At 41.0% G+C, this 27,022-nt stretch overlaps 1 protein-coding gene and 1 long non-coding RNA gene across 3 annotated transcripts; both read right to left on the bottom strand.

Moving 5' to 3' along the window:
- Nucleotides 1-2,534: 2,534 nt before the first annotated feature.
- Nucleotides 2,535-10,356, bottom strand: LOC117560974. Of its 2 annotated transcripts, none has more exons than XM_034238139.1 (6): nt 10,146-10,356; nt 7,062-7,126; nt 5,176-5,455; nt 4,202-4,350; nt 3,267-3,558; nt 2,535-2,767 (listed from the first exon to the last, which is right to left on the bottom strand). In XM_034238139.1, exons 2-6 carry the CDS (start codon nt 7,120-7,122, stop codon nt 2,614-2,616), a joined length of 936 nt encoding a protein of 311 aa, XP_034094030.1. In that variant the 5' UTR covers nt 7,123-7,126; nt 10,146-10,356; the 3' UTR covers nt 2,535-2,613. The 2 variants fall into 2 exon arrangements, with proteins under 2 accessions (XP_034094030.1, XP_034094031.1); XM_034238140.1 differs by lacking the exon at nt 10,146-10,356 and adding an exon at nt 10,024-10,055.
- A 2,733-nt stretch (nt 10,357-13,089) lies between these two features.
- LOC117560975 lies at nt 13,090-14,347 on the bottom strand. Its single transcript, XR_004571272.1, has 2 exons — nt 14,149-14,347; nt 13,090-14,025 (listed from the first exon to the last, which is right to left on the bottom strand). It is a non-coding gene; the product is annotated as an uncharacterized LOC117560975 (long non-coding RNA).
- Nucleotides 14,348-27,022: the final 12,675 nt, after the last annotated feature.

Genomic DNA, 27,022 nt, shown 5'->3' with positions numbered 1-27,022 from the left:
CTCATTTTTATTGTGCAAGTAACATGCATCTCATGCAAAGAGGGAACTTCCCACACACTACACACACACACACACACACACACACACACACACACACACACACACACCACACACACACTTAATTATTTATTTATTTTTTAACAATCATTTTTGTTGTTGTTGTTATGGAATGAATACCTATAGTGATAATTAAATGTTGTACAATGATTTTTACAGTCTGGTACCTGAAAAAGGTTAAATGGCACTGATGGAACCAAATTTACCCAAATGTACCCAAAGCTTAGTCCGCTTGGACTTTTTTTTGCTAAATCTCTCTAAAAAGGTCAATTCTCACTTGTTTTGCCTCAATCTTGATACAGGGTACTTATTATGTTATACTTTGGATTCCTAAAGCTTTTAGGCTACTAACCCATCATCCAAGGGTGATTTTCACTATAAGTAATGGGTTTTATTTGGGCGGAAACAAAAATGTACACTTTTTGACTATGTTCCATCTGGATTTACTCTGACACTGAAACATCTTTATTGATTCTGACACTTCTACATCCAACTCACAGATGTGACCTTGCTTTGAAAAAAGAAATTATTCATATAACCCTTTTAGAAGTTAAGTTATAGTCCTTTGTTTTGGGCATGTCATTTTTCGAGCCTGAAACCTGAAAAACAGGCTTGGGGCTTAAGAGGTTAAAGTTCATATTTGTCTAATATTAGTTTACTTTTCATTAATGAAGTATGACGCTGCGCTGTCAGTACACTTGTCCCTGTTTGTGATTGGTCAAATGTAGCTAACCCCGCCCCTTTCACGTGAACGCGTTCTCAGCTGGAGAGAGAAACCCTGGCTTGATTTACCGAGTTGATAACCAGCGCCGTAGGACCGTTTAGCGAGATCGCGTTTGTTAGGGTTAGTTAAGATAACTCGAGCATATCCAGGGTCTGTTGAACTGGCTTCGTGGTACAGGGCACAGGTGGCTGCATAGCAGCGCTAATGTCAAAGACATATTTTTATTTTACCAGGATGCAGTTACACAAATATTTGGGAAGGCTTAGCCTTCCCTAGCCTACAGCACAGGTGCCAATGTTGATTGTTAGGTCAAGAGTGGGACAATATTTTCCCGGAAGGAAAAGCAGTTCAGTCTTGTCAAGGTTGAGCTTGAGGTGATGATCAGACATCCACTGAGAGATGTCAGCTAGACAAGCAGAGATGCGTGCGACGACCTGGGTCTCTGAGCGGGGAAAGGACAGAATTAACAGGGTGTCTTCAGCGTAGCAGTGGTATGAAAAACCATGCGGGCTAATGACAGATCCGAGCGAGTTTGTGTACAAGGAGAAGAGGAGGGGACCAAGAACAGAGCTCTGAGGGACCCCTGTAGTTAATTGACAAGGGTCGGACTCGGACCCTCTCCAAGTAACCCTGTAGGTGCGGTCTTTGAGGTATGAGGTGAGGAGGGAAAGTGCAGAGCCTGAAACTCCAAGTTCTTGGAGAGTGCGAAGGAGGATCTGATGATTCACCGTGTCGAATGCAGCAGACAGGTCCAGAAGGATGATGACAGAGGAGAGGGATGCTGCTTTATCAGTGTGCAGTTCCTCAGTGACAGCAAGGAGGGCAGTTTCTGTGTATATGATATGTTTTATAATGATTGATCATGAAAGTGTTCTCAAAGCTGGTAAAGGTGCAGCTAGTTTGAATGACGTTGTATACTGCAGGGTAGCTTGTGGATTTACTCCAGGTGGAACTAAAGTCTGATTCAACACTTGATTATATTAAACTTCATTAATCCACATGTTGCTGTAGTTGTAGTTTTCAAAAGTTGTTAAGATGTTTCTTTAGAAGCCAGCAGTGTTTTAAGAGTCTTTGGACAATTCTCTTCCCATGTTTGGAAGCTTTGAAATACAATTGTTACTGCATATCATTCAGCTTTCAGCAGGCAAACTTTCATTCTTAATCCAGTTATAAAATGACAGAAAGAGTTGTGTTTTTTATGGCAAAACAAGTAGACTGCCTCTAACTGTGCCCTGTCAGAACTTTTTTGTAAATATCCGATGTCTTTGTGAGATACAACTGTATGGCCCTAACAAGGTTATATTTCTTTCTTATTGTATTTTCTGCCAAAGGAAGTCTTGTTATTAATGCTTTCTATAGAAAACACATAAACAGCTCAGGCATACAGAGGAAACTGGTGTTTGTGTGGGCCTCCAGACATACATTAGTTGTTTGAACTTTAATATTGTTTGTGGCCCATCAGTTATCAAGATACCACTCTTACAGACATGATGGGGATTGATCTTCTGATCTAACTTTGGGTAAGAAAGCTTTCAGATGTCTTTTATAATATTTGTCTATTTTGTCTGTATTTAAAAAAATAAAAAACTTGCCTTCACTGGTTTTAAATGATTGATAGGAAAACAATCAGTTATTTTCTTATGACATAAGACAAGCACATTCACAGAAGGTGTACAAGTCATGTGTAAAAGCAAAAGTCAAGGCAGACTTTTGTTGCAATCTCCACCAGTAAATCTTGACGTCATGCAGACAATGATATTTAAGATGCACATTTTATTTTGGATGCTTTGTGTACACATTACAGAATCTTTGCAAATCCATTTCATTGAATGCTAATCCAGTGCAGAGCCAAACACCTCCACCTCACAGAGGGTCAGGAACTCCTTTCTTCCAGTGATACCTATGTAAACATAGCGGCCGTCCATCCCGTTGGGAACCTGGAACTCAACAGTTTCACCTGCCGGGATGCTGGTGATTACAGCAAACCTGTAGAAGAAGCAGAAATCACTACGTTAACCTCAGGAAGGGTTTACTGAAGTAATAGGCTTTTCATTTTAAGTTCAACATGCACTCAAAGCGTCATTAGGTTTCTACGCTTTACTTGGTTAGAATGTTGGTTGCAGATATTTTAATTAGGGCTTGATAATTAACAATATGTATATTTCAGTAATGTTTAAATAAATGTTTTCAAATCATGTCACAGAATCACAATTGACGACCCTCGATCAGGCCTTTCATTTGACGACCTTGGTATTTGTCCATTCCTGTGATCAGATCAGAACACATTGCAGGAATCATTCATAAATGAAGGGTATTCCGCTCCAATCCTATTTCTTGGCAATGTAAGGATTTTTAATCCAAAATGTAGCACCAGGTAAACTTGAGAGAGAAAAGCTGAATAATTGTTCCTCAAACGTGTTCCAACAAAATACCAATGTAGTGACTTTTTAATATTAGTATTGTAATAGGACAGGCTCTACGTTACCTGGGATTTTCAGCACCATTGTTTACAAGAGAATCTCCAATGCGGATCTCTGCTCCATCGAGTCGTTCATGGACTTGATATCGGTTGGTTATCTTAACAGAAAACACTTTGTGTGTTTTGGGCAGAGTCAGCCTCCACCAGGGGTTCGATTCCTGGGTTGTGACACTGCAGGACATCACATTCGAACCATCATCGAACTTGGAGTCCCGACTCCCATCAATGGCATAATATGCATTGTAAAACGAATACAGTGATGACTGTGCGGCTTTTCCTTGAATGGCCAGGTTCTCTTCTGCAACAAAAAAATTGTTAAATCAATAACATGTATGACTCCTGATGCAGATTGTTTTTTATTATACTGTTTCACCATGACTCTCAAAAGATTTGCCGTCAGGATGAAGGACACAAAAGGGATAACCCCACCATATATAAACAAATAATTACCATATAGTTATTTGTTATTGGAAAAGAGGAATTAAAGTAATATTATAGGCTATAATATATTGAGTCTTTAGTTAAATTTATATATAACTACAACTGCACTAAGTTTAACTAAATGTCAGTTTTGGCAAATTAAACTTTAAATAAAAGAAGACCTGTTTTAGTAATCATAAGTGACATGAGAGGCTGGTACATCCTTTCTCTTGTTCCTATCAATGGGACCATATTTTACAACTTCAACATCATGCTGGATTGAAGAAGACTTGAAACAAACAATTGAGATCATAAACTAATAGTTACACTCTTTCCAGCGGTAATACATCAAGTGAGTTGCAGGAAAATGTTCATAGACTTCTACACAATCAGACTTTTAGAACGAATGCAGGTTCAAGGCACTTCTGCATTGAGTTAACTTTTCAGCCACTTGGCTGATATGACAGTTCCTTGTTTGGATGGAAATCACACATTATTTATGTAAGATCCCAAACCCTCACCAGTTGGGGCATGGTACCCGTAGACTTCCACCTCACAGAGGGCAAGGCTCTTTCCTTCACCCGGTATATGCACAGTCACATAGCGTCCCTCCACGCGATGAGTGAAAGTCAGAGTGTACAATGCCTCGATTGTAGAAATTGTACCAACCCTAAAAGAAAGAGAACAAAATTGAGAAAGAAAGAAGAACATGAATGACATGTTATACCCCCAAGGCTTCACCAGTTAGATAAAAGGTAACTGGTAATTTCATAATAGACTTCTATACAATCGGACTCCTTTTTGCAATCAGGGGGCACCCACTGCGAGATATTAAAGACGATGCAAGTTCAACGCACTTCAGCATTGCCTATATTTTTGATAAGCAATGCAAATAGGTAAAATGACATGGTTGAAACATTTAGGAACAGTTTCTATGAGAATCTACTGGCAGAGGTGGGTAGTACATTTACAATTCAGAGGTACTTGTACTTAACTTGAGTATTTCCATTTAATTCTACTTTCTCCTCCTACTCCTCTACATTTCAATACGGAAATAATGTCATTTTATTCCAGTACATTCATTAAACAGCTTTAGCTACTTTTAACTAAATGTATCTCTAACAATTAAACTAGGGGACTAACTCTGTAAGTCACAAAACAGTCAAATCATATAAATACAATTAAACTTGTAAAATGCTTCTTAATGCATTAATATATCTAGAAATATTACATACATATGTAAATGTAATCATTAAGTACATTTTGCTGATAATACTTTTGTACTTTTACTTAAGAAACCTTTTGAATGCAGAACTTTCCCTTGTAATGAAATATTTTGAAACTATGGGTATCTGTACTTGTACTCAAGTAAAGCATCTTAATACACCTCTGTCTACTGGTAGTGAGCAATTAACAGGGGAGAGGAGAATATAAACTAAATGCTCAGACAGTTACACAAAACAAATGAATAAAATGTGTACAGGAAATGTCTTACACTGGGTTTGATGCACCATTGTTGTCTAAAGAGTTGCCGATGTGGATCTGTGCCCCCACAAGCCTTTCTGAACAGCAGTCTAGTCTGTTGGAGATGGTGACGGAGGTGACGACGTAGGGCTCCAGCAGGTCCACTCTCCACCAGGGGTTGTTTTCTTCAACAGTGTGGCTGCACGATCCAGAAAGGAACTTATTGTCACGGTTTCCATCAATAGCGTTGCTGGCAAATCCAAATTCATAATGGTTTGACTGGGTCGCTTTTCCGCGCATGGCCACGTTTTCTAGAGAGAAGACAGAGGTATGTCAGTGTTTCAATAGATAACTTTGAGATGGTCCTGAGTACTCACGACACTCCAAAGAAAACAGCATATGAGAAACATTACAGTCATAGAAAGGCTGTAAGTTGTTGGGAGAGTTAATCGGTCATGGAGTTAATTATTGCTTATTAGCTTGATATATGACCTGTGTTTGAATACTGAACATTATAGACGCGGGCGCTTAATTTCCAAATATTTTGCATTTATGTCTGTCTTTGTGTAATGTGAGTTTGGTTGTACTGTGTGCATTTGCAGTAGTGTTGCTAAATAGTTTCTACACTGAACAAAAATATAAACGCAACACTTTTGTTTTTGCTCCCATTTTTCATGAGATGAACTCAAAGATCTAAAACATTTTCTATAAACACAAAATAACCATTTCTCTCAAATATTGTTCACAAATCTGATAAAATCTGTGATAGTGAGCACTTCTCCTTTGCCGAGATAATCCATCCCACCTCACAGGTGTGGCATATCAAGATGCTGATTAGACAGCATGATTATTGCACAGGTGTGCCTTAGGCTGGCCACAATAAAAGGCCACTCTGAAACGTGCTGTTTTGCTTTATTGGGGGGGTCTGGGGGGGTCCGAAAACCAGTCAGTATCTGGTGTGAGGGGTAGGGGTAGGGTTAGGGTAATGTTGTGAATCGAGTGGCCTGTGTTCGTCGTCCATAACATACGCCTGCCCATACCATAACCCCACCACCACCACGGGCCACTCGATTCACAACATTACCCTAACCCTAACCCTACCCCTCACACCAGATACTGACTGGTTTTCGTACCCCCCCAGACCCCCCCAATAAAGCAAAACTGCACGTTTCAGAGTGGCCTTTTATTGTGGCCAGCCTAAGGCACACCTGTGCAATAATCATGCTGTCTAATCAGCATCTTGATATGCCACACCTGTGAGGTGGGATGGATTATCTCAGCAAAGGAGAAGTGCTCACTATCACAGATCTTATCAGATTTGTGAACAACATTTGAGAGAAATGGTTATTTTGTGTTTATAGAAAATGTTTTAGATCTTTGAGTTCATCTCATGAAAAATGGGAGCAAAAACAAAAGTGTTGCGTTTATATTTTTGTTCAGTGTATGTGTTTAGTGTCTATTCGGTCATTTGCACATGTTTGCTTACATTGCAATGCCTTGAGCAACAGTATAATCGATACGAATCGGCCTAAAAACTTTCTACACAATACAAAAATCCTGCAGGAAGTTTTTGCAGAGAAGTCAGCAAAAAGAGGAAGTGGTGTGCTGATTCAGTCCGAGTATAAAACAACAATTGGAGAAATCAGACTAGTTATCAAGGCTGCAAAACATAAAGTGTATATATTTAATGTGAGCAGATTACAATCTTCTGATTTAGAATCCAACTGAGTTTATTTATTTTTAAACATCATAATAAAATTGTCCTAAAGCTTTAGTCAATATTTAACTTGCTAATGAATATGTGTTTTAATCTTTTTATCTTTATCTTATTAAGCTTTTGCAACAACTACAGGGATTTTGGAGCAAAAACGTCCAGATAATTCAATTTGTATGTTAACCCTCTCGGATCATACTTACGATAAGTGGAGACTGAGCACGTCTGCAGGAGCAGCAGCAGAAGGACAACACAGAGCTTCATCTTTCTGGTAGAGCGAGAGGATATCGTTAACAGAATATCATTTAAAAAATGACCATATTTTACATTTGTCTTACTGTTAGAAAGGCAGGATCAGTGATTGTAACGGTAAAGTTCAACAAGTTAGAGTTCAATATTAAGACAAGATCGATCTCTATTTATCCAAAGGGATTTTGTTGCGCTTCAGTTGCAATATAAAGTAGGACAAATGCAAATGAGGATCCTTACACTGCAATCTTATTGGGTTTACTCCCATGCACATGTATTTCAGTTCCCTTTTCTTGTGGATTTGATTATAGGAGTCATCCAAGTTAATGCCAGGAAGTATGCTAAAGATCACTCAATACACACCAATGTATTACCAATAATATCGGTTTAATATTATGTAAAGTAACTTTGATAATAATGAACTAAAACAACTCATGTAGGTGGAATGTAGGTTATTACATTTAAGTACAATTTAAAGATACTATAATTAGTATTCCCAATATAACCTGCTTTATACTTCTACTGCACTACACCGGCAGGAATGGAAAATAGTGTCCTAATACTTTAAAACTAAAACTAACTTTAATAGATATTTTAAAACAGGGAATATCATTTTATAAACATTCTATTTGTTATATTATCCAACAGCGTATAGTGTACGAAACTATTTGCTCTTCACATAGTATTCAGAGTTTGCTTAAGTTTCAATGCATCAGTAACTATTAGGGGTGGGAATCACCAGGCTCCCCACGATACGATACTATCACGATACTTAAGCCACGATACTTAAGCCACGATACAATAGTATTGCGATTCTACGATATGCTAAGTGTTGCGATACGATATATTGTGATATTGCAAATCACATGGGTCATGTCCATGTCCGTCTTCCCTTCCTGGTTAAAAACTGTATTTGCAATATGAATAGTTTATGTAAATAACACAATTTGTGTTATTAGAACCTGAAAAGGAGACGGCATTGTTTTTGTTACTTTCATTGCAATTGTATACATGTCTTATTAACGTAACTTCCTGTTTTATACACGACCATCTTTCGGAGCGATATGCTTCAGTTTCTATAAATGAAACCAGAGGAGACTGAAGTCCACCGCAGACGGACCACTTTTGGACAAAATGTCCTCTCCATTAAAGGCAGCTCATTCTGGAATAGCCTCCCAACTGAGATACGGGATTGTCCCACTCTCAATAGCTTTAAAGGTCAACTCAAAGAATGGTTGAGAAACAAAACAGATGTGCAATCACCGCTAAATGCACTTTAACACAGGGGCATCTCCTCTTGCACTTTATATGTCGTAGCTGCTACATTGTACTGCCATGTGGTAAATGCTTGTATGCTGCTCATGCTCTTTCTGCATATCATGTATCAAGTTCCGCCCACTGTGAAGTTTATACATGTGTATAAAGAGCTGCAGTGACGCGTCCTAAAACCAGGAAGTAAGCTGCGCTCCGGTTCCCTCGACAGAAAGCAATGGGATTTCTCCATAGGATTTTGGAAAATAGCTTGAAATAAGGTCTGTGGAACGAACCTGTCAGATAAATGCACGTTTTGTTCAGCCGGATAATATCCACATGTCTACCCTACTTTTATTATTTTCTAATCATAAATCTAATCCATAGATTTATGATGGATAGATTTATAATAAACTGGAGTGGCAAAGGATCAGCTGAATGACCCGCAAGTGCTTCATCCAAAAGGACAGGAGGATGGACTTTGTGTTTCAGTGATTTGATCATCAAAGGTAGGCCTAAGTCATTTTCAATGTGGGCCGCCGTGCCGACTTAATTCATTTGTAATTGTTACTTGTCTGTGGGTGCCCTGTCATGATAGGTGTTTATATAAATGATGTTGTTTTGTGGGCCTAGGTATAAAAGTCACGGCTCGCCACTGGTTTTAGCTGAATACACGTTTTCTAACCCTAACTGATGCAGTTAGTCACTTCTTCAATGTTTGTTCTTTCTGATGTAAAGTCAAGGTTGTAACTGTTTGCATTAAAGTCGTGGGCCGCTGAACTGTTCCTTTGAATCTTTTGAATTTTGATATATGATCGTGATTACTTGTCTTTCAAATTTGAAGGAGGGTGAGCAAGCATCTTGAGGAACATTCATCATTAACTCCTCCAAAACATATAGTTTATTTAATAATAACACTGAATATGTGAATCATAACAGTGATTGACAGCTGATAGGAATGATATGATTGTTAATATTATCATATTAATTCAGACAAACATCGATGAGACAGTTAATTAATGTACTTATTGCAGCAGTCTGCATAGATTTGGTACCCCTGCTGGTCTAAGAGTGAAACAAACTCATTCAGTTATTGTTCATTTAAAATTCATTAAATTATGTCTGCCACCTTATATATTTATATTTAAGGATTCATGTAGTGCCACAATAATGTCACCTAATTCTCACCTTATTGAGTTAAAATATCAATATTGTGGCTTTCCAAGTTAACATTGATTGATATGACTGCGATTAAATCAGCATATACTTCTGCCAGGGGATGCCACCCCTCAAAATCTCCTGCCACCCCATGAATATGTTTCTGATCATTTGAGCTGCAGAGTTTTGGATGAGCTGAAGTCTGTCAGTAGTTTTTTCGGAGGTCACTGAAAAGTGCATTACATTACTTGTGACCTCCGGTTTGATCCTAGGAGTAAATCTCCCCAGATTATTAACCAGAATTTCTGTTTTTGCTTATACTAATTGTTTAATACATTTTTGAGGGTAAATATCTGTCACAGTTCTAGCTTTTCAAATGTGAAGATTTTTTTGGATTTAGAGTTTTTTTTATATATATCATACTTAAAACGTTTACTTAAGTAGCATTCTCAATGCAGTATTTTCCTTGCAATGGAGTAATTTACATTGCAGTATTAGTACTTTTACCTAAGTAAAGGAGCCAAATATTTCTTCCACCGCTGCAAAACATTAATATTAATACAAAATGTTAGAAACATACAAGATTTTAATTTTTTTTAAATAGTAGGAATGAGAATTGAAATGCTTACCCTGATTCCCGGTGAGAATAGAAATTTTGTACCAACAAAATAACTGAGTCGAAGTTACTTGATCTCAGAACTTCAAGAAGTGTCTGTAGATAAAAACCCTTAAAGCTGAGCTATTTGTATGATATCTTCCCCCAAAGTCAATCAATAATCATGATCAGCATCCAATCACTGAATACCACGTAGTATACTCCCAGGCACATGAACACAGTCAACAGATCAAGGTTCCAGTGGTCATCTAAGGACACACTGATGAAACATTCATATGAGTTCACGTTTGCACAACCATTGCTTTAATCACAGAGCGATAACTGCACTGATCCAACAGTTTCATTTAACGAGGATTTAGTTTATCACATTGACATATATATTATATATATATTGTCTCATAGCTACAAATGCAAGAGAAATATATGTTTATATGATGCCGTGTGCAGAGGTGGGAAAAGTACTCAGATCTTCTATTTGAGTAAAAGTACCAGAGTGTAGGAAAACTCTGTTACAGTTAAAGTCCTGCATGCAAAATATTTATCAAGTAAAAGTAGAAAAAGTATTAGCTTCAAAATATAATTAAAGCACCAAAAGTAGAAGTAGTCGTTGTGCAGATTGCTCTATTTCAGAATAATATGACATTACATTGCATTTAGCTGACGCTTTTATCCAAAGCGACTTACAATAAGTGCGTTCGACCAACAAAATACAAACTTGAAGAAAACAGAATCATATAAGTACATCAGGCTTCATAGAGCAAAAACATTTCAAGTGCTACTCAACTGGCTTTAGGTAAGCCAGTCCTTTATTAGTATATAAGTGCTTTGTTAATAGTTCTATCGCTCGAAGTGGAGTCGAAAGAGATGAGTTTTCAGTCTGCGCCGGAAGGTGTGTAAGCTATCTGCCGTCCTGATGTCAATGGGGAGCTCATTCCACCATCTTGGAGCCAGGACAGCAAACCCACGTGTTTTTGCTGATGGGAACTTGGGTCCCCTTCGCAGCGAGGGTGCAGCGAGCCGTTTGGTTGATGCAGAGCGGAGTGCACGTGCTGGGGTGTACGGTTTAACCATGTCCTGGATGTAGGAAGGGCCAGATCCATTTGCAGCATGGTACGCAAGTACCATTGTCTTGAAGTGGATTCTAGCAGTTACCGGAAGCCAGTGAAGGGAGCGGAGGAGCGGAGTGGTGTGGGAGAATTTAGGAAGGTTGAAGACCAGGCGAGCCGCTGCATTCTGGATGAGCTGCAGAGGTCGGATGGCACATGCAGGTAGACCAGCCAGGAGGGAGTTGCAGTAGTCTAGGCGTGAGATGACGAGAGCCTGGACCAGAACCTGAGTCGCTTTCTGAGTCAGCTGGGGACGTATCTTCCTGATGTTGTAAAGCGTGTATCTGCAGCAGCGGGTTGTAGTAGCGATGTTTGCAGTGAAGGACAGGTTGTTATCTAGGGTCACACCCAGATTCCTTGCAGTCTGAGTCGGGGAAACAACTGAGGTGCCGATGTTGATTGTTAGGTCAAGAGTGGGACAATATTTTCCCGGAAGGAAAAGCAGTTCAGTCTTGTCAAGGTTGAGCTTGAGGTGATGAGCAGACATCCACTGAGAGATGTCAGCTAGACAAGCAGAGATGCGTGCGACGACCTGGGTCTCTGAGCGGGGAAAGGACAGAATTAATTGGGTGTCTTCAGCGTAGCAGTGGTATGAAAAACCATGCGGGCTAATGACAGATCCGAGCGAGTTTGTGTAAAAGGAGAAGAGGAGGGGACCGAGAACAGAGCCCTGAGGGACCCCTGTAATTAATTGACAAGGGTCGGACTCAGACCCTCTCCAAGTAACCCTGTAGGTGCGGTCTTTGAGGTATGAGGTGAGGAGGGAAAGTGCAGAGCCTGAAACTCCAAGTTCTTGGAGAGTGCGAAGGAGGATCTGATGATTCACCGTGTCGAATGCAGCAGACAGGTCCAAAAGGATGATGACAGAGGAGAGGGAGGCTGCCTTAGCAGTGTGCAGTTCCTCAGTGACAGCAAGGATGGCAGTTTCTGTGTATATGATATGTTTTATAATGATTGATCATGAAAGTGTTCTCAAAGCTGGTAAAGGTGCAGCTAGTTTGAATGACTTTGTATACTGCAGGGTAGCTTGTGGATTTACTCCAGGTGGAAATAAAGTCTGATTCAACACTTGATTATATTAAACTTCATTAATCCACATGTTGCTGTAGTTGTAGTTTTCAAAAGTTGTTAAGATGTTTCTTTAGAAGCCAGCAGTGTTTTAAGAGTCTTTGGACAATTCTCTTCCCATGTTTGGAAGCTTTGAAATACAATTGTTACTGCATATCATTCAGCTTTCAGCAGGCAAACTTTCATTCTTAATCCAGTTATAAAATGACAGAAAGAGTTGTGTTTTTTATGGCAAAACAAGTAGACTGCCTCTAACTGTGCCCTGTCAAAACTTTTTTGTAAATATCCGATTTCTTTGTGAGATACAACTGTATGGCCCTAACAAGGTTATATTTCTTTCTTATTGTATTTTCTGCCAAAGGAAGTCTTGTTATTAATGCTTTCTATAGAAAACACATAAACAGCTCAGGCATACAGAGGAAACTGGTGTTTGTGTGGGCCTCCAGACATACATTAGTTGTTTGAACTTTAATATTGTTTGTGGCCCATCAGTTATCAAGATACCACTCTTACAGACATGATGGGGATTGATCTTCTGATATAACTTTGGGTAAGAAAGCTTTCAGATGTCTTTTATAATATTTGTCTATTTTGTCTGTATTTAAAAAAATAAAAAACTTGCCTTCACTGGTCTTAAATGATTGATAGGAAAAAAATCAGTTATTTTCTTATGAGATAAGACAAGCACATTCACAGAAGGTGTACAAGTCATGTGTAAAAGCAAAAGTCAAGGCAGACTTTTGTTGCAATCTCCACCAGTAAATCTTGACGTCATGCAGACAATGATATTTAAGATGCACATTTTATTTTGGATGCTTTGTGTACACATTACAGCATGTTTACAAATCCATTACATTGAATGCTAATCCAGTGCAGAGCCAAACACCTCCACCTCACAGAGGGTCAGGTACTCCCTTCTTCCGGGGACACCTATGTAAACATAGCGGCCGTCCATCCCGTTGTCATCATGGAACTCAACAGTTTCACCTTCCGGGATGCTGGTGATTACAGCAAACCTGTAGAAGAAGCAGAAATCACTACGTTAACCTCAGGAAGGGTTTACTGAAGTAATAGGCTTTTCATTTTAAGTTCAACATGCACTCAAAGCGTCATTAGGTTTCTACGCTTTACTTGGTTAGAATGTTGGTTGCAGATTTTTTAATTAGGGCTTGATAATGAACAATAATTACAATTCAGTAATATTTAAATAAATGTTTTCAAATCATGTCACAGAATCACAATTGACGACCCTCGATCAGGCCTTTCATTTGGCGGCCTTGGTATTTGTCCATTCCTGTGATCAGATCAGAACACATTGCAGGAATCATTCATAAATGAAGGGTATTCCGCTCCAATCCTATTTCTTGGCAATGTAAGGATTTGTAATCCAAAATGTAGCACCAGGTAAACTTGAGAGAGAAAAACTGAATAATGTTCCTCAAACATGTTCCAACAAAATACCAATTTAGTGACTTTTTAATATTAGTATTGTAATAGGACAGGCTGTAAGTTACCTGGGATTGTCAATAATGTAATTAATCTGGTACTGAGAGTTATTACAAAGCACTATTCCTAAATATAATTAATTGTTTAATTTTTTCGTTGTCTACTAAACCGGCTCTGCATTTGGGTCCAACCACTCTGTAATTCCCTCGAAACACAGGCAGACACAAGTGGCTTTCTCATTACGGGTTTATTCCTCCGAATCCACCGTGAAAACTACACAAACAAACAGTATAAATGACAAACATAGTTTCGTGTTAGACACACAATAACATGCACAGCATGTGAGATAACTAGCAAGGTAATAAACATAAAAGTAATACAAACACAACAACATACCTCGTTGGGCTGCATGCTCTGTAAACAGAGGGAAGTATTCTTCAGTTCTCTTCATAACTTATATGTATAAGAATACAAAACTAACGGAGCTGTAAGTATCCGTGCATCTTACTCTGAGGGTGCTTCTCATGTTCTCGCTCTCTAACTCACGCGAGAACAGCATAACGAGACGTGAGCTTGGACTTCAAAATAAAAGACGAAATATTTTACGCATTACAACAATAATAATTAGTACACTTAGAAAATACACATTACAGTTAAATTATGAACATGTAAAGGCTGCACTTACGCACTCCTTGCTTCACATGAAAATGATTGATTTGTACTATTTATCGAATTGCAATTTTTCCCATTATTATTTTATTATTATTAGTTCTTTTGCAGGGAATTATTATTATTATTAGTTTAAATCTCATAGATATTAACACTATTATACATATGGCTGTTAATATACTGAAATAATCATCATCATTAATTGTTTTGTGATATTATGTCCCTCTTGTTATTATATATATATTTATATATGTGTCCTTCACAAGAACTTTATATCAATATATAATACTATTCTGAAGCATACAATGAATAATACATCAGTGTACAACAGAGCCAGGTTAAAGTGAGTACAGTCAACCAGGTTGTGTGTGTTATCACTGTATTATATACTGTAAATGAAGAAGGCTTTAATCCTTCATAAAAGTCATAATATGGCATGTGTGTAAGGGAAACTTCTGTGTAGCAATGCAGTGGGAGTCACCGACTCAGGAAGGAGACACGGTGGAGCAGGAGCTTTTGATGTCAAACACTGGAGGTTTATTTGGAGTTACGGCCGGAGAGTTCACATCACAAATCACAGCAGTCACGGTGAGACTGCACGGGTGGGTTGCCACGTCAACTCTGGAGCGCCTCTCTCTTGTTAGCCCATTTAACTGGTTTCACAGAGAGTCATCAACATATTTTTATAAGATAGCTTTAGACAGTTGGGCACACTGAGTCACTTGCTTCCGCCACTTATGGCCTCGAATATGTCATACCCTGGAGTCCACAAACAACAAAGAAGGAAGTGTCCCAGTGCACCCACAACAAAGACCATCTGTGACCTAGTGTTGAACGGTCACAGAATGGGAACAATAACATTATGGCTGAAGCAGCCTATGTCCTTAAAGGAGATAAACAGACGTCAGGGTTGGTCCTGTACGTCATATCTAGGAGTCTAGGACAATTATTTCCCTAACAATGTGGATTTATTTACTTTTTTGATTAGAGACAGATACGTCATACAGTTATTTTGATTTGCTAAATGTAAAGGTTTCACAGCAGCCAGAACCTTCATCTGTGCCGGCCCCCAGGTCAAGATCTACCGTGGCTCAAAGACCTCCACCACAGCCATCACCACCAAGGACCAGAGGACCAGCAACACTACAGCGGCCTCCACCTCTATCTGTACCTGCCACAAGATTGAGGTACACCTCGGTACAAAGGCCTCCACCACAGCCATCACGATCAACCCAGCCAGCAAAGAAGTCTCGCCTAGCACACGTACCTCCCAAACAGCCACCAGCATCAACCCGGGACAATCACACCTACCTCACTCCGACACAGCCACAAGCATCCCATGCACCATCACCCCCACCTACACAGCAGCCAGACCCACTGTCTTGGAAGACAGACAAAGACCATGACACTGCTCCCCCTGTCTTTACATTTATAATGAATAGTTGGTTGAAAAAGTTCTGATATTTGAAATATTGAGATTTCACTGTTTCTTATGTTAACATAAATAGTTAATTAATACTTAGTTCCCTGAATCTGGAATAATGTACAATTTACAGCACAGCCTCAGAATGTCGGGAACTTGTCATCTACAGATTGATTTGGTCTGGCTTTACCCTTCACTGATTGGTTGAAGAAACTTTGAATTTATTGGCTATGGAAATCAGAAGGAGGGGCTCATTATCATATTAAAAACCGTTTGTATGTGTTTTTGGGTATGTATGTGTTTTTGACTTTGCATATCGTTTTTGTATTTGCAGCGTTTTTCTGTTGAGTTTGTTTTCGGGGTTTGTGTGTTTGTATTAGTTTGCATCATTTCTGTAAATGCCAGCGTTTTTTGTTGTATTTGTTTTCAGGGTTTGTTTGTTTTTCATTTAATTATTTGCAGGTGTTTCCTGCTTATGTGTGCGTTTTTTGGCCGTTGTTCCTGCCGGCCACCATCATTCTTGCTTTGAGAAAATATATCTTACTTTTCTTATTAAAATGTTTATCCTTTTTTTGAGCTATAATTATTTAGTATACATATATATGAAATGTAAAATTTGTGTCATTTCATCAGATTCTTAAATTGAGAAGTTGTTCCATCCATCCATCTTCTCCCGCTTATCCGTGGTCGGGTCCGCGGGGTAGCAGTTCCAGCAGAGAGCCCCAAACTTTCCTTTCCCTGGCGACATCAACCAGCTCTGACTGGGGGATCCCAAGGCGCTCCCAGGCCAGCGAAGAGTTATAATCCCTCCACCTGGTCCTAGGTCTACCCCTTGGTCTCTTCCCAGCTGGACGTGCCTGGAACACCTCCCTAGGGAGGCGCCTAGGTGGCATCCTAACTAGGTGCCCGAACCACCTCAACTGGCTCCTTTCGACGCGAAGGAGGAGCGGTTTAACTCCGAGTCCCTCCCGGATGACCGAACTTCTCACCTTATCCCTAAGGGAGACACCAGCCACCCTGCGGAGAAAACCCATCTCGACCGCTTGTATCCGCGATCTCGTTCTTCCGGTCATGACCCATCCTTCATGACCATAGGTGAGGGTAGGAATGAAAATGGCCCGGTAGACAGAGAGCTTGCCTTCTGGCTCAGCTCCCTTTTCGTCACAACGGTGCGGTTAAAGCGACTGCAGTACCGCTCCCGCTGCTCCGATTCTCCGGCCCATCTCACGCTCCATTGTTCCCTCACTCGAGAACAAGACCCCGAGATACTTGAACTCCTTCACTTGGGGGTAAGGACTCATTCCCTACTTGGAGTGGACAGTCCATCGGTTTCCTGCTGAGAACCATGGCCTCAGATTTGGAGGTGCTGATCCTCATCCCAGCCGCTTCACACTCGGTTGCGAACCGATCCAGTGAGTGCTGAAGGTCGCAGACCGATGAAGCCATTAGAACCACATCATCTGCAAAAAGCAGTGGTGCAATCCTTAGTCCACCGAACTGCAGACCCCCTCCCCCACGACTACGCCTCGAAATCCGATCCATGTATATTACAAACAGGATTGGTGACAAAGCGCGGCCCTGGCGGAGGCCAACCCTCACCGGAAATGGGTCCGACTTACTGCCGAGGACCCGAACACAGCTCTCGCTTTGGGAGTACAGAGATTGGATGGCCCTGAGTAGAGACCCCCTCACCCCATATTCCCGCAGCACCTCCCACAGTAACTCCCTGGGAACTCGGTCATACGCCTTCTCCAAGTCTACAAAACACATGTAGACCGGATAAGCGTACTCCCAGGCCCCCTCCAGGATCCTTGCGAGAGTAAAAAGCTGATCCGTCGTTCCACGACCAGGACGGAATCCGCATTGTTCCTCCTCAATGTGAGGTTCGACAATCGGCCTGACCCTCCTTTCGAGTACCTTAGAGTAAACTTTCCCGGGGAGGCTGAATAGTGTGATGCCTCTGTAATTGGCACACACCCTCTGATCCCCCTTTTTGAAAAGGGGAACCACCAACCCGGTCTGCCACTCCTTTGGTACTGTGATAGAAATCAACACGTAATGAAATAAGACCCCACGGTTTGATGATTGATAGGTGTGTGGGCTGTCTTCCATTTTGACACACAGAACAATGGGGGCTATCCACCCTTATCCACAATGTAAAGTAATTCACAGCCTCTTCCCTCTTCTCTCTGTGAGGAGCAGCAGGTTCAGCTTTCAGAACAAAGTAACAAAAAACTAAAATGGCATTCATTTTTTTAAATATGTCGTGTAGTAATAGATTTATTTATTTCTCTTCTCAAGAGAGTACCAGAATGTGTATTTTATGTTAGTATTTCAAAAAAAACCTGGGGGAGAATCCCCCCAGACCCCCCTGCAGGAGTTGGGTTTTCAGCTCTTTCACCTGTGGAGAGATTGCAGGATTGGCTCCAGGTCGCCCTTTTTATTTACTACAAGTCAAATGTGCCTTTTTATTTCATACAGTTCAATTTGGATTGAGACAGGGAAATAATCTAAACCTCACGCGTGGTGTTTCACTGTCAAGGGGAGCGTGTAATTACATTGCAAATACTGACTTGAGACCCACCACTGTATGGGTTAGCCCTACCATAGATTACCCAACAAAAATACTCTGGAGCCGCCACTGTTTGCGGTCTACAATGACAGAGAAGAGCCTGTCAAGTTTGGCTGTATTCAGCATTGAATCAAAACGCACCATAGCTTTAAATCTTAATAAGTTTGTGAGGCGTTTTGCTGATCAAGATGTAATCGCCACATTCAGCTGTTATAGGCATGCCAACTTGATGCTCTGCTCACGGATGAGTCGATGAGAATAATAAACTGTTAAGATGATGACCTTACGTGTGTATAACAGTTTTCTTCTTTGTGGGGGTCTGCCCCCAAAAAACTGTTTCAAGTCGACTCAGACTGCAAGGAATCTGGGTGTGATCCTAGATAACAACCTGTCCTTCACTGCAAACATCACTGCTACAACCCGCTGCTGCAGATACACGCTTTACAACATCAGGAAGATACGTCCCCAGCTGACACAGAAAGCGACGCAGGTTCTGGTCCAGGCTCTCGTCATCTCACGCCTAGACTACTGCAACTCCCTCCTGGCTGGTCTACCTGCATGTGCCATCCGACCTCTGCAGCTCATCCAGAATGCAGCGGCTCGTCTGGTCTTCAACCTTCCTAAATGTTCCCACACCACTCCGCTCCTCCGCTCCCTTCACTGGCTTCCAGTAACTGCTAGAATCCACTTCAAGACAATGGTACTTGCGTACCATGCTGCGAATGGATCTGGCCCTTCCTACATCCAGGACACGGTTAAACCGTACACCCCATCACGTGCACTCCGCTCTGCATCAGCCAAACGACTCGCTGCAGCCTCACTGCGAGGGGGACCCAAGTTCCCATCAGCAAAAACACGTGGGTTTGCTGTCCTGGCTCCAAAATGGTGGAATGAGCTCCCCATTGACATCAGGACGGCAGATAGCTTGCACACCTTCCGGCGCAGACTGAAAACTCATCTCTTTCGACTCCACTTCGAGCGATAGAATTACTAACAAAGAACTGCTAACAGAGCACTTATATACTAATTAAGGACTGGCTTATCTAAAGCCAGTTGAGTAGCACTTGAAATGTTTGGCTCTATGAAACCTGATATACTTATATGATTCTGTTTTCTTCAAGGTTGTGTCTTCCTGGTCGAATGTACTTATTGTAAGTCGCTTTGGATAAAAGCGTCAGCTAAATGCAATGTAATGTAAAGTCCTGAGAAAGTAAAATAAGACGATGTGTAAAACTTCACTGCCCAGCTAAAAAAAAAGTAACCACTTTGATTGAACTAGGCCAGTAGGTAAGGGCTTTCCACTGGAATAATTACTGCAGCGATGTTTATTGTTTTAGCTGAATACACGTTTTCTAACCCTAACTGATGCAGTTAGTCACTTCTTCAATGTGTGTTCTTTCTGATGTAACGTCAAGGTTGTAACTGTTTGCAATGAAGTCGTGGGGCGCTGAACTGTTTCCTTTGAATCTTTTGAATTATGAATATATATACAGAAACTGTCTGGAAAGCGGGCCCTAAGCGCATGCCTGCACCATCTCACTGTATGTCACCAATGTAATGTTTGTAGATCCCCTTTATTACATTTATCCTCGCCATCCATAGTCTCTAAAATAACTTATTTCACGTATATATGATATTTAGGCTCGCTGGTCTCATCATACAACGGCAATGAAAAAAAGCACCAGGGGAGGCAGCCATAACCTCTGCCGCACTGAAGGGGGCGCAAGTGAGCCCACAGGTTCTTGTTGCTACTGTTATTCTATGCAGAGAAGGTAGACGCAAACAACAAGCTAGAGTTTTGAAACTAGAGAGATAAGGAGGACTTTTACAAAAAAAGTAATAGAGATTGTTGTCCAGAAGGATAGCAATGGACTTCATGAAAATGGGATCTTACTAAGAAGAACAATCCAATATTTAGATGTTGGGTATCCTTTTGTTGAACGGTCTGTTTAAAATGAATCGAAGCATCAGACTAAAAAAGCTTTTGAAAATAACTTAATATTTTGATTAAGGTCAAAATATAATATTTGTAAATCTGACTCTGAAAGAGTCAGTGCCTCACCAGCCATGAACCTCACCAGCCATGAACCTCACCAGCCATGAACCTCACCGCACGTCACTGGTGTGGAGGGAGATTCCCAGACAGCTTTTGTGAGATTTGCCAGAATTTATTTTCAATTGTGCATGGAGGTGCATATCTTTTGAAGCAACGCTTCACAGAAACTCACAAGAAATGCCAGACTCATAAACAGGGCCGGACTGGGACAATAAGTCAGGCCGGGAATTATACACCCAACCAGGCCACTACCAGTTTTATTTTGTGCAATTTTCCTGGATTTATTTGTCAATATTTACAGCGTTGCTGCCCATAGTGATAGCCCTAAACTTTAAAACTACCCCAGAATAAACATATGGACATGGGTTACTATTTTTTTTTTTAAAGTGCAAAATCTATTTAGGAACCTATCCATGTGAACATATTTTAAGTGAAGGTGGACCTCAAATCCTCTAGGGGGGTCGGGGGCATGCTCCCCGTGGAAGATTTTTTTTTTTTAATGTTTAACTTAAATGCATCAATCTGATACATTTAAATAATCATAAAATCATAAGAACATGGCCATAACCAATAACACCATATCCAATATGAAAAAAACATTGAAACTTGTTTATTTATTTGTTTTTGGTTCATTTATAGTTAACATGGCATAGTGTGTCTGGGCTCCTGAACCAGCCTGACCTGTCTCCCCCCTGCTCCTCTTTGAGGCAGCAGCAAAGACTAGTTTTAGCTCTCAACAAGTTTTTTAAAGTTTAATCCTACCTTTTTTCACCTAGTTAACTTTTTTTTTGTATTATTCATGCATATTTTACTAATCACTCCCCCTTCAAATGGAAATATGTGTTTACATAAATGGTGACCAAACCGTTTGAGACCCACAGTGAACTTAGACTAAGTTAACTATCTAAGCACTCAGAGAGTCCTTTACCTCACCTGAGCTGTAGTTATCAGTCTCTCAGTCTGACAGGAGAGGACTCTCCTCCACCTTGTTGACAGCTCATTCCGTTAGCGCCGCTAGCTAGCACCGGATGCTAACAACAACAATACACGTAACCAGTGCACGCGCTTTCTCTCTCGCTTGCTCGCGCCACACATACACACCCTCCCGAGCTTGAATGACACGAGACCAATCGAGGGCATTAGTGTATGATCTGTATGAAAGTGGCCATGTCGACAGGCCACATCATGTAGACAGCCAGTCACCCTCTGTGAGGCAGAGTCAGACCCACATTTGCGCAGCGTTGCGTTCACAATACATTAAAAAAATTCCTCAAGCCAGCAGGCCACTTAACAGGCCAGGCCATCGGGAAACCTCCCGGTCCTCCCGATGGCCAGTCCGGGCCTGCTCATAAAGAAGATATCGATCTATGGATACATTCTTCCTGAAACCAAAAGCGTATTACCAAAGAGACAACGTTACAGCAGCTGATTCAATAAACATTTCCCAGACTGTGCAACACTCGGTCAAGGGCAGCAGACTGTGGCATTAAGCTGGCTCTGGTCATTTTTCCAGACTCGGAGATCGCAAAAAAACACGAGAATATTTATTGATGATAAAAATGTTGAAAATAAATTCCATTCAAAACATATTTAATTACTTCACGTGCATTGTTTGTGCAACCAATTAAACCATAGTAAAATGTTGTAAATAATATGTATAAGCTAATAGTTTCAATAGACATTTTTCTTTTTTAGGGTTGGATAGAAATTATATTTAAATGTAATCTAGCTCTTAGCAAAGCAGTAACATGTCCCACATTGTCCTGCACAAACGTAATTTGGGCCCACCATGTGGCTTGTTGGAACCTGGTCATACTGTGGGCGTGGAAGGCCTTCACTGGCTGTAGGAGGAACTAAAATAAAGCGGTTATTATGATTCTATGAATGTATTAGCTATGTACTGATAATCAATGCTACACTAAGGAACCACAACGTCCAACAGCATCTGCTTTATGAATAACATATATGAATGGCCACCCTGAAGTGGACTCTAGGCTTGGTCATAGAGCATCTTGACCTTGTTGGTCATTTATTTTGTTTCCAGCTTCATGAAGACTCTGATGTGTTATGAGAAATTCCACTTGAGAGCACAAAGGATGCAACAGGATATGCTACAGACAATACATAGTTTTCCAACCTATTGTCACTCAGGTATGATGCCAATGTTTTTGGGTACAACTTGTGCAGCTAAGATAACAATAACATTGCAATAGCGTCAGTCTGAAGAATTTGTCCAGCATCTTAATTGTCAGACACCCGAAAAGGAATTTGAGAAGGAAATAAAATATGCAATTGATTCAGCCAGGGCATCCACCCAGAAACATTGCCTAACTCCAGATCTGTGAACCTCTCATGGACGTGGAAGGCCATAACTGGCTGTAGGGCGGAACTGAAAAAGGTAATATTGGTCCAAATAAATGTATTATCTGGAACAGTATGGGAGACACGATTGTCCAGAAGGTAAGTCAGTGAGGGTCTGAGGTATCAAATAAGCATCAAACCATCCAAACTATTTAGAACATAAGTGTGGATGACTTTCTAAGGTTTCTTCTCCTGACGCAACTATTCATGGTTTGAATATAATTGACCAACTGTTGAATAAAACAGTGAGTTTGGAAAAGATAACACAACAGAAATAAGGTAAAACATTTTAAATAGTACTGATGCATTGTTTTAGCTCTTCTTGTCTCTAGCTATTGCTTGAGCCAGTATTTTAGCACTACTAGGTTTGTTATATGGTTACTTGCTGTGTTATGGATAGTGCTGCGTACCTGGACTCACATTCAGGTTCAGGTCCGGACTCAAGTCCAGAGGTTCAGGTTCAGGTCCGGACTTATAAGTCCGGACCTGGGGCTCATTTATAAAGGGATATACGCTCAAAAGATGGCATACGCCAGTTTCTACGTAATGTTTGCGATTTATAAAATACTAACTTGACGGGAAAATGTGCGGTCCTCCACGCAAACTCTGACCCATGCGTACGCACTAAGCACAACAACGGGAGAGACGATAAACTGCGACACCGTTGGCAGAAGGAAGAATGGAGAGAAATATGTGGAAATAATACCATAAATAAAATGTTACCTCTCATTTATCATATATGAAGAATTCATTTCAAACATTGATTAAAGCCAATCTAAAAATGATTAAACAAACACCTGTTTGTGACTCCTCAGTGCACACAAAACATAACTTGGAGAAATAAATAAATACGGATATGTTATTGAAAAACCACCTCGAATATGTTGTGTTAATGTTATGAAATGTTTTCTCATAAATGATGCGGTAAGCAGAAGGACAGAATTACGTCTAAACTGACGCCGTTTTGCATTTCTATAGATACGAGCATGGTTTTTATATACTGTCATGTTTAATCGTGTTTTTATGCCGTTTGCGAAGACTTGATAAGTCGCTCGTAAACACAGGAGGTATGGAAGCTAAAAATACATATGTGGTAAATTGTACAGCTAATATAACACATTAGTTGTATTTCATTTAACTGGTTGCTGCGGGGAGGGGGGTTGAGACGCAACAGGCTGCAGTGGAGAGGCTGCGCACAGCTGATCGACAGCTGGAACACAGACCACCAAATACAAAAACATAATTCAGATCCAGTCGTCATGACTCCACTCCGGGGGACTCCCCATTCTTACAGTTTCTCATCAAGGGGGGGTGTCTCCTGTCCCCCGGTACAAACACACTGCCTGAGGAAGGCTATGAGTATTGTTTTTGTCATTAACCTTTTTCGGGGCCATTTATTTATTTATTTTGGTGACGATCCGACCTCCATGCTGCTACTCTGGATCAAACTGCATCCACCAAACATATGATTTATCTCCACCTCCCCCAAAATACCAAAATCTGACACGGTGTTTCTGTCGTCATTTCCTGCGATCTTCTTCATAAAGTCAGTCAGAATAAATGAATGAATGGGCGTTTCTTTGACTATTTATAGGCAAATATGGGCGTTACGTGAAGCCCGCAAAAGCTGCACCGCATTTCGAGTCGGTTGTGATTTATAAAGGGGAAACCGGCGTAGGAAGTGCTGTACGCACTTTCCTCGCCGGTGCGCAATGTTTGGGTGAATCGGAAAATGTTGGAAAATGTACGTAAGCAACCTTCCCACGTGAATCCTACGCACGGCGTTATAAATGAGGCCCCTGAACCCATGGCTTGTGTCAAGTTGTGTGAGTAACTAAAGTGAACTTATTGTGAGCCTAATTATCAATTGAAAATAAACTCATAATCAACTCAAATTCAAACTCATCAGGTTTATTGTGCTCCCTTCCAACTTGTGTCTACATTTCTCTACAAAGTACAAATGTAAAAAAAAACACTTTTTGCCACTTAGTCTACAAATGACTTATGACAGCAACTACAGTGAACTACTACAAAGTTCAAACATTTATTTCATTTACCAAACTAAAGTAACCAAACAGTCCCTGAGCTGACTGAGCCTAAATCCCTAAAACGTTGCTGAAAGGTAGAGTGTAGAGTAGACTATACGCATTACACTGTTAGACACCTACTATACAGTATACACTGTAGTGACTGTACTGTACTGTCTGTACACCATGTATTTTCTACAACTCTACATGTGTACATTATACAGTACATACTACATACATAGTGATGTACATACATACATACAATTTTGATACAAATGTCATACATAGTTAACTTAAGCATCTATCCTCTATGTCACTCGGACAGTGAGGAGACTGTGGACTGTCAAGACTAAATATGCAAGAGTACAAGTCTATGTGTTCTTGTTCAAGAACAACAGCATATTGACATTGTCTGGGTGAAGTGTTGCTCTTTCGGCAGCAGCCCACTATGTCTAAGCCAGCTTCCCTTGACGTCACACAGATCTCGCCAGCAGTTGCGATATTTTGCGAGACTTCGTGAGCTCAGTAATGACCGCCATATCAGAAGCCGAAATTATGTTTTACGTCTTTTCTCAGCGCAAATTTCTCGATCTATGGAAGGTTTTTAGATGGTTTAGAACAAAAATAAGAATATACGTAAGTACCGGTTCCCGACGTTCCGGTTTTAACCGGACTTGAACCGAAACTCTTTACAAGTCCAGTACCGGTTCGGCGTACCGGTACTCAGCACTAGTTATGGATATTTGATATCAACTTGTACTCTTTTTGCACTTGGAGCTGGCCGGCCAACATATTCTGGACAATTGAAACCAAATGAAAACAAAATGTCATACTTAAACCAGTCAGAGCAGCGGCCCAATATTGTCCCAAGGAAAATTCTCAGTTTTTAGTCACGTCTGCTCAATGTTAAGCTACTGCTTTAGAATGTTGAATAATAAGCATTCACACTAAGGGGAAAGTACACTGTACTGTCTATCTCCCGACAGTATGGGTGGAATCAAGATGGACGGAAACAACTCCTAGTTTTGATGATTTAATCAAATCTAAATAGGTTGTTAACCTTAGAAGAAAAAAAGGACAACAACAATACACCAATTAGGATCACACATATCCCATACACATTAAATCACATTCAATATAATAATCACACTTACTAGTGGCCTCTCCTGATTCCTCAATCTCAATGACGTTAATTTATTTATGCCCTCTATTTATACACATCAATAAACCCCGCAAATCTCCATCCAGATTTAAAGTCACACTCACATAAACTGAACCCCATTAATTCAACCCTCATACACCCAGCACAAACCATGAGTTTACAGCACACCTCCCACTTGGCCTCCTGGTCGGATGACCCAAGGAGGCCACCGACCTAAATAACCTTGCTCTGGTGGTGGTGTCTAAGGAGGTTCCTTCTTCTTAGTTTTCTACTTCGGAATCTCCCACGACCCCGAAGCCAGGTCCCCCCGCAGAGGCACAGCCAGTGTTACGGGGTCGCTCTCTCCTGATCTCCTTGCTCCTCCACAGGCAGGAGAACAACCAACCTCCTCACGTCCCTGTGAAGCATGGTGGTGGGTATCCGGTCTGCACCCTTCCTACCGAGTCTTCGGGATCCTTCTGTTCCTCCAAGGAAAGCGCGACGGCTAGGGCATGTCCTCACCGTAACATCTCGGACTACTCCTTTCTCGTCGGGGGTCACGCCCTCAATCCGACCTAACCTGAACTGCCCTCTCAGGGCATTCTGATTGGCCAACCAAACCAGGTCTCCTACCGCCACGTTTCGCACTCTTCGATGCCATTTAGGTCGGATAAACAGGTTCGGCCCGCCAGCTGGCTCCACTGCCTCCAAAACCTGTCCACTTCGCCCTGGATGACCCTCAGACGCTTGTACGAGTAGGTTGAAAACTCAAACCCTCGCAAGTCTCCTCGGGGCCCCGCTCGCCCTAGCAGCAGGGACTTGGGGGTGATGACCTGCACGACATCCTCCTGGACTTGAGCCCTGGCGTCGATCGGCCTCTCGTTGGCGAGATTAGCCGCCAGGTAGAGCAGGTCTGGAATTCTAGTCCTGTGAGGCAGTCGCCTCCCCCGACGTTCCCCAACGCCTTCTTCACTATACGGACGGCTGCTTCTGCTGCGCCATTTCGATGAGGCGAATCGGC

Source organism: Gymnodraco acuticeps, unplaced genomic scaffold (assembly GCF_902827175.1).
Source record: "Gymnodraco acuticeps unplaced genomic scaffold, fGymAcu1.1, whole genome shotgun sequence".
In the NCBI taxonomy this organism is placed as follows: Eukaryota; Metazoa; Chordata; class Actinopteri; order Perciformes; family Bathydraconidae; genus Gymnodraco; species Gymnodraco acuticeps.
The sequence above is the reverse complement of the archived record's forward strand: the minus strand, read 5'-3'. Positions and strand labels throughout refer to the sequence as shown.

Excerpts from the sequence above, each read along its gene's own strand:
- LOC117560974 (XM_034238139.1), bottom strand. The coding sequence starts at position 7,122 with ATGAAGCTCTGTGTTGTCCTTCTGCTGCTGCTCCTGCAGACGTGCTCA. Across the intron at positions 5,456-7,061 it reads GTGCTCAGTCTCCACTTATC|AAAACGTGGCCATGCGCGGA; the intron begins GTAAGTATGATC and ends TCTTCTCTCTAG. Across the intron at positions 4,351-5,175 it reads AATGGTGCATCAAACCCAGT|GGTTGGTACAATTTCTACAA; the intron begins GTAAGACATTTC and ends TCTTTCTTTTAG.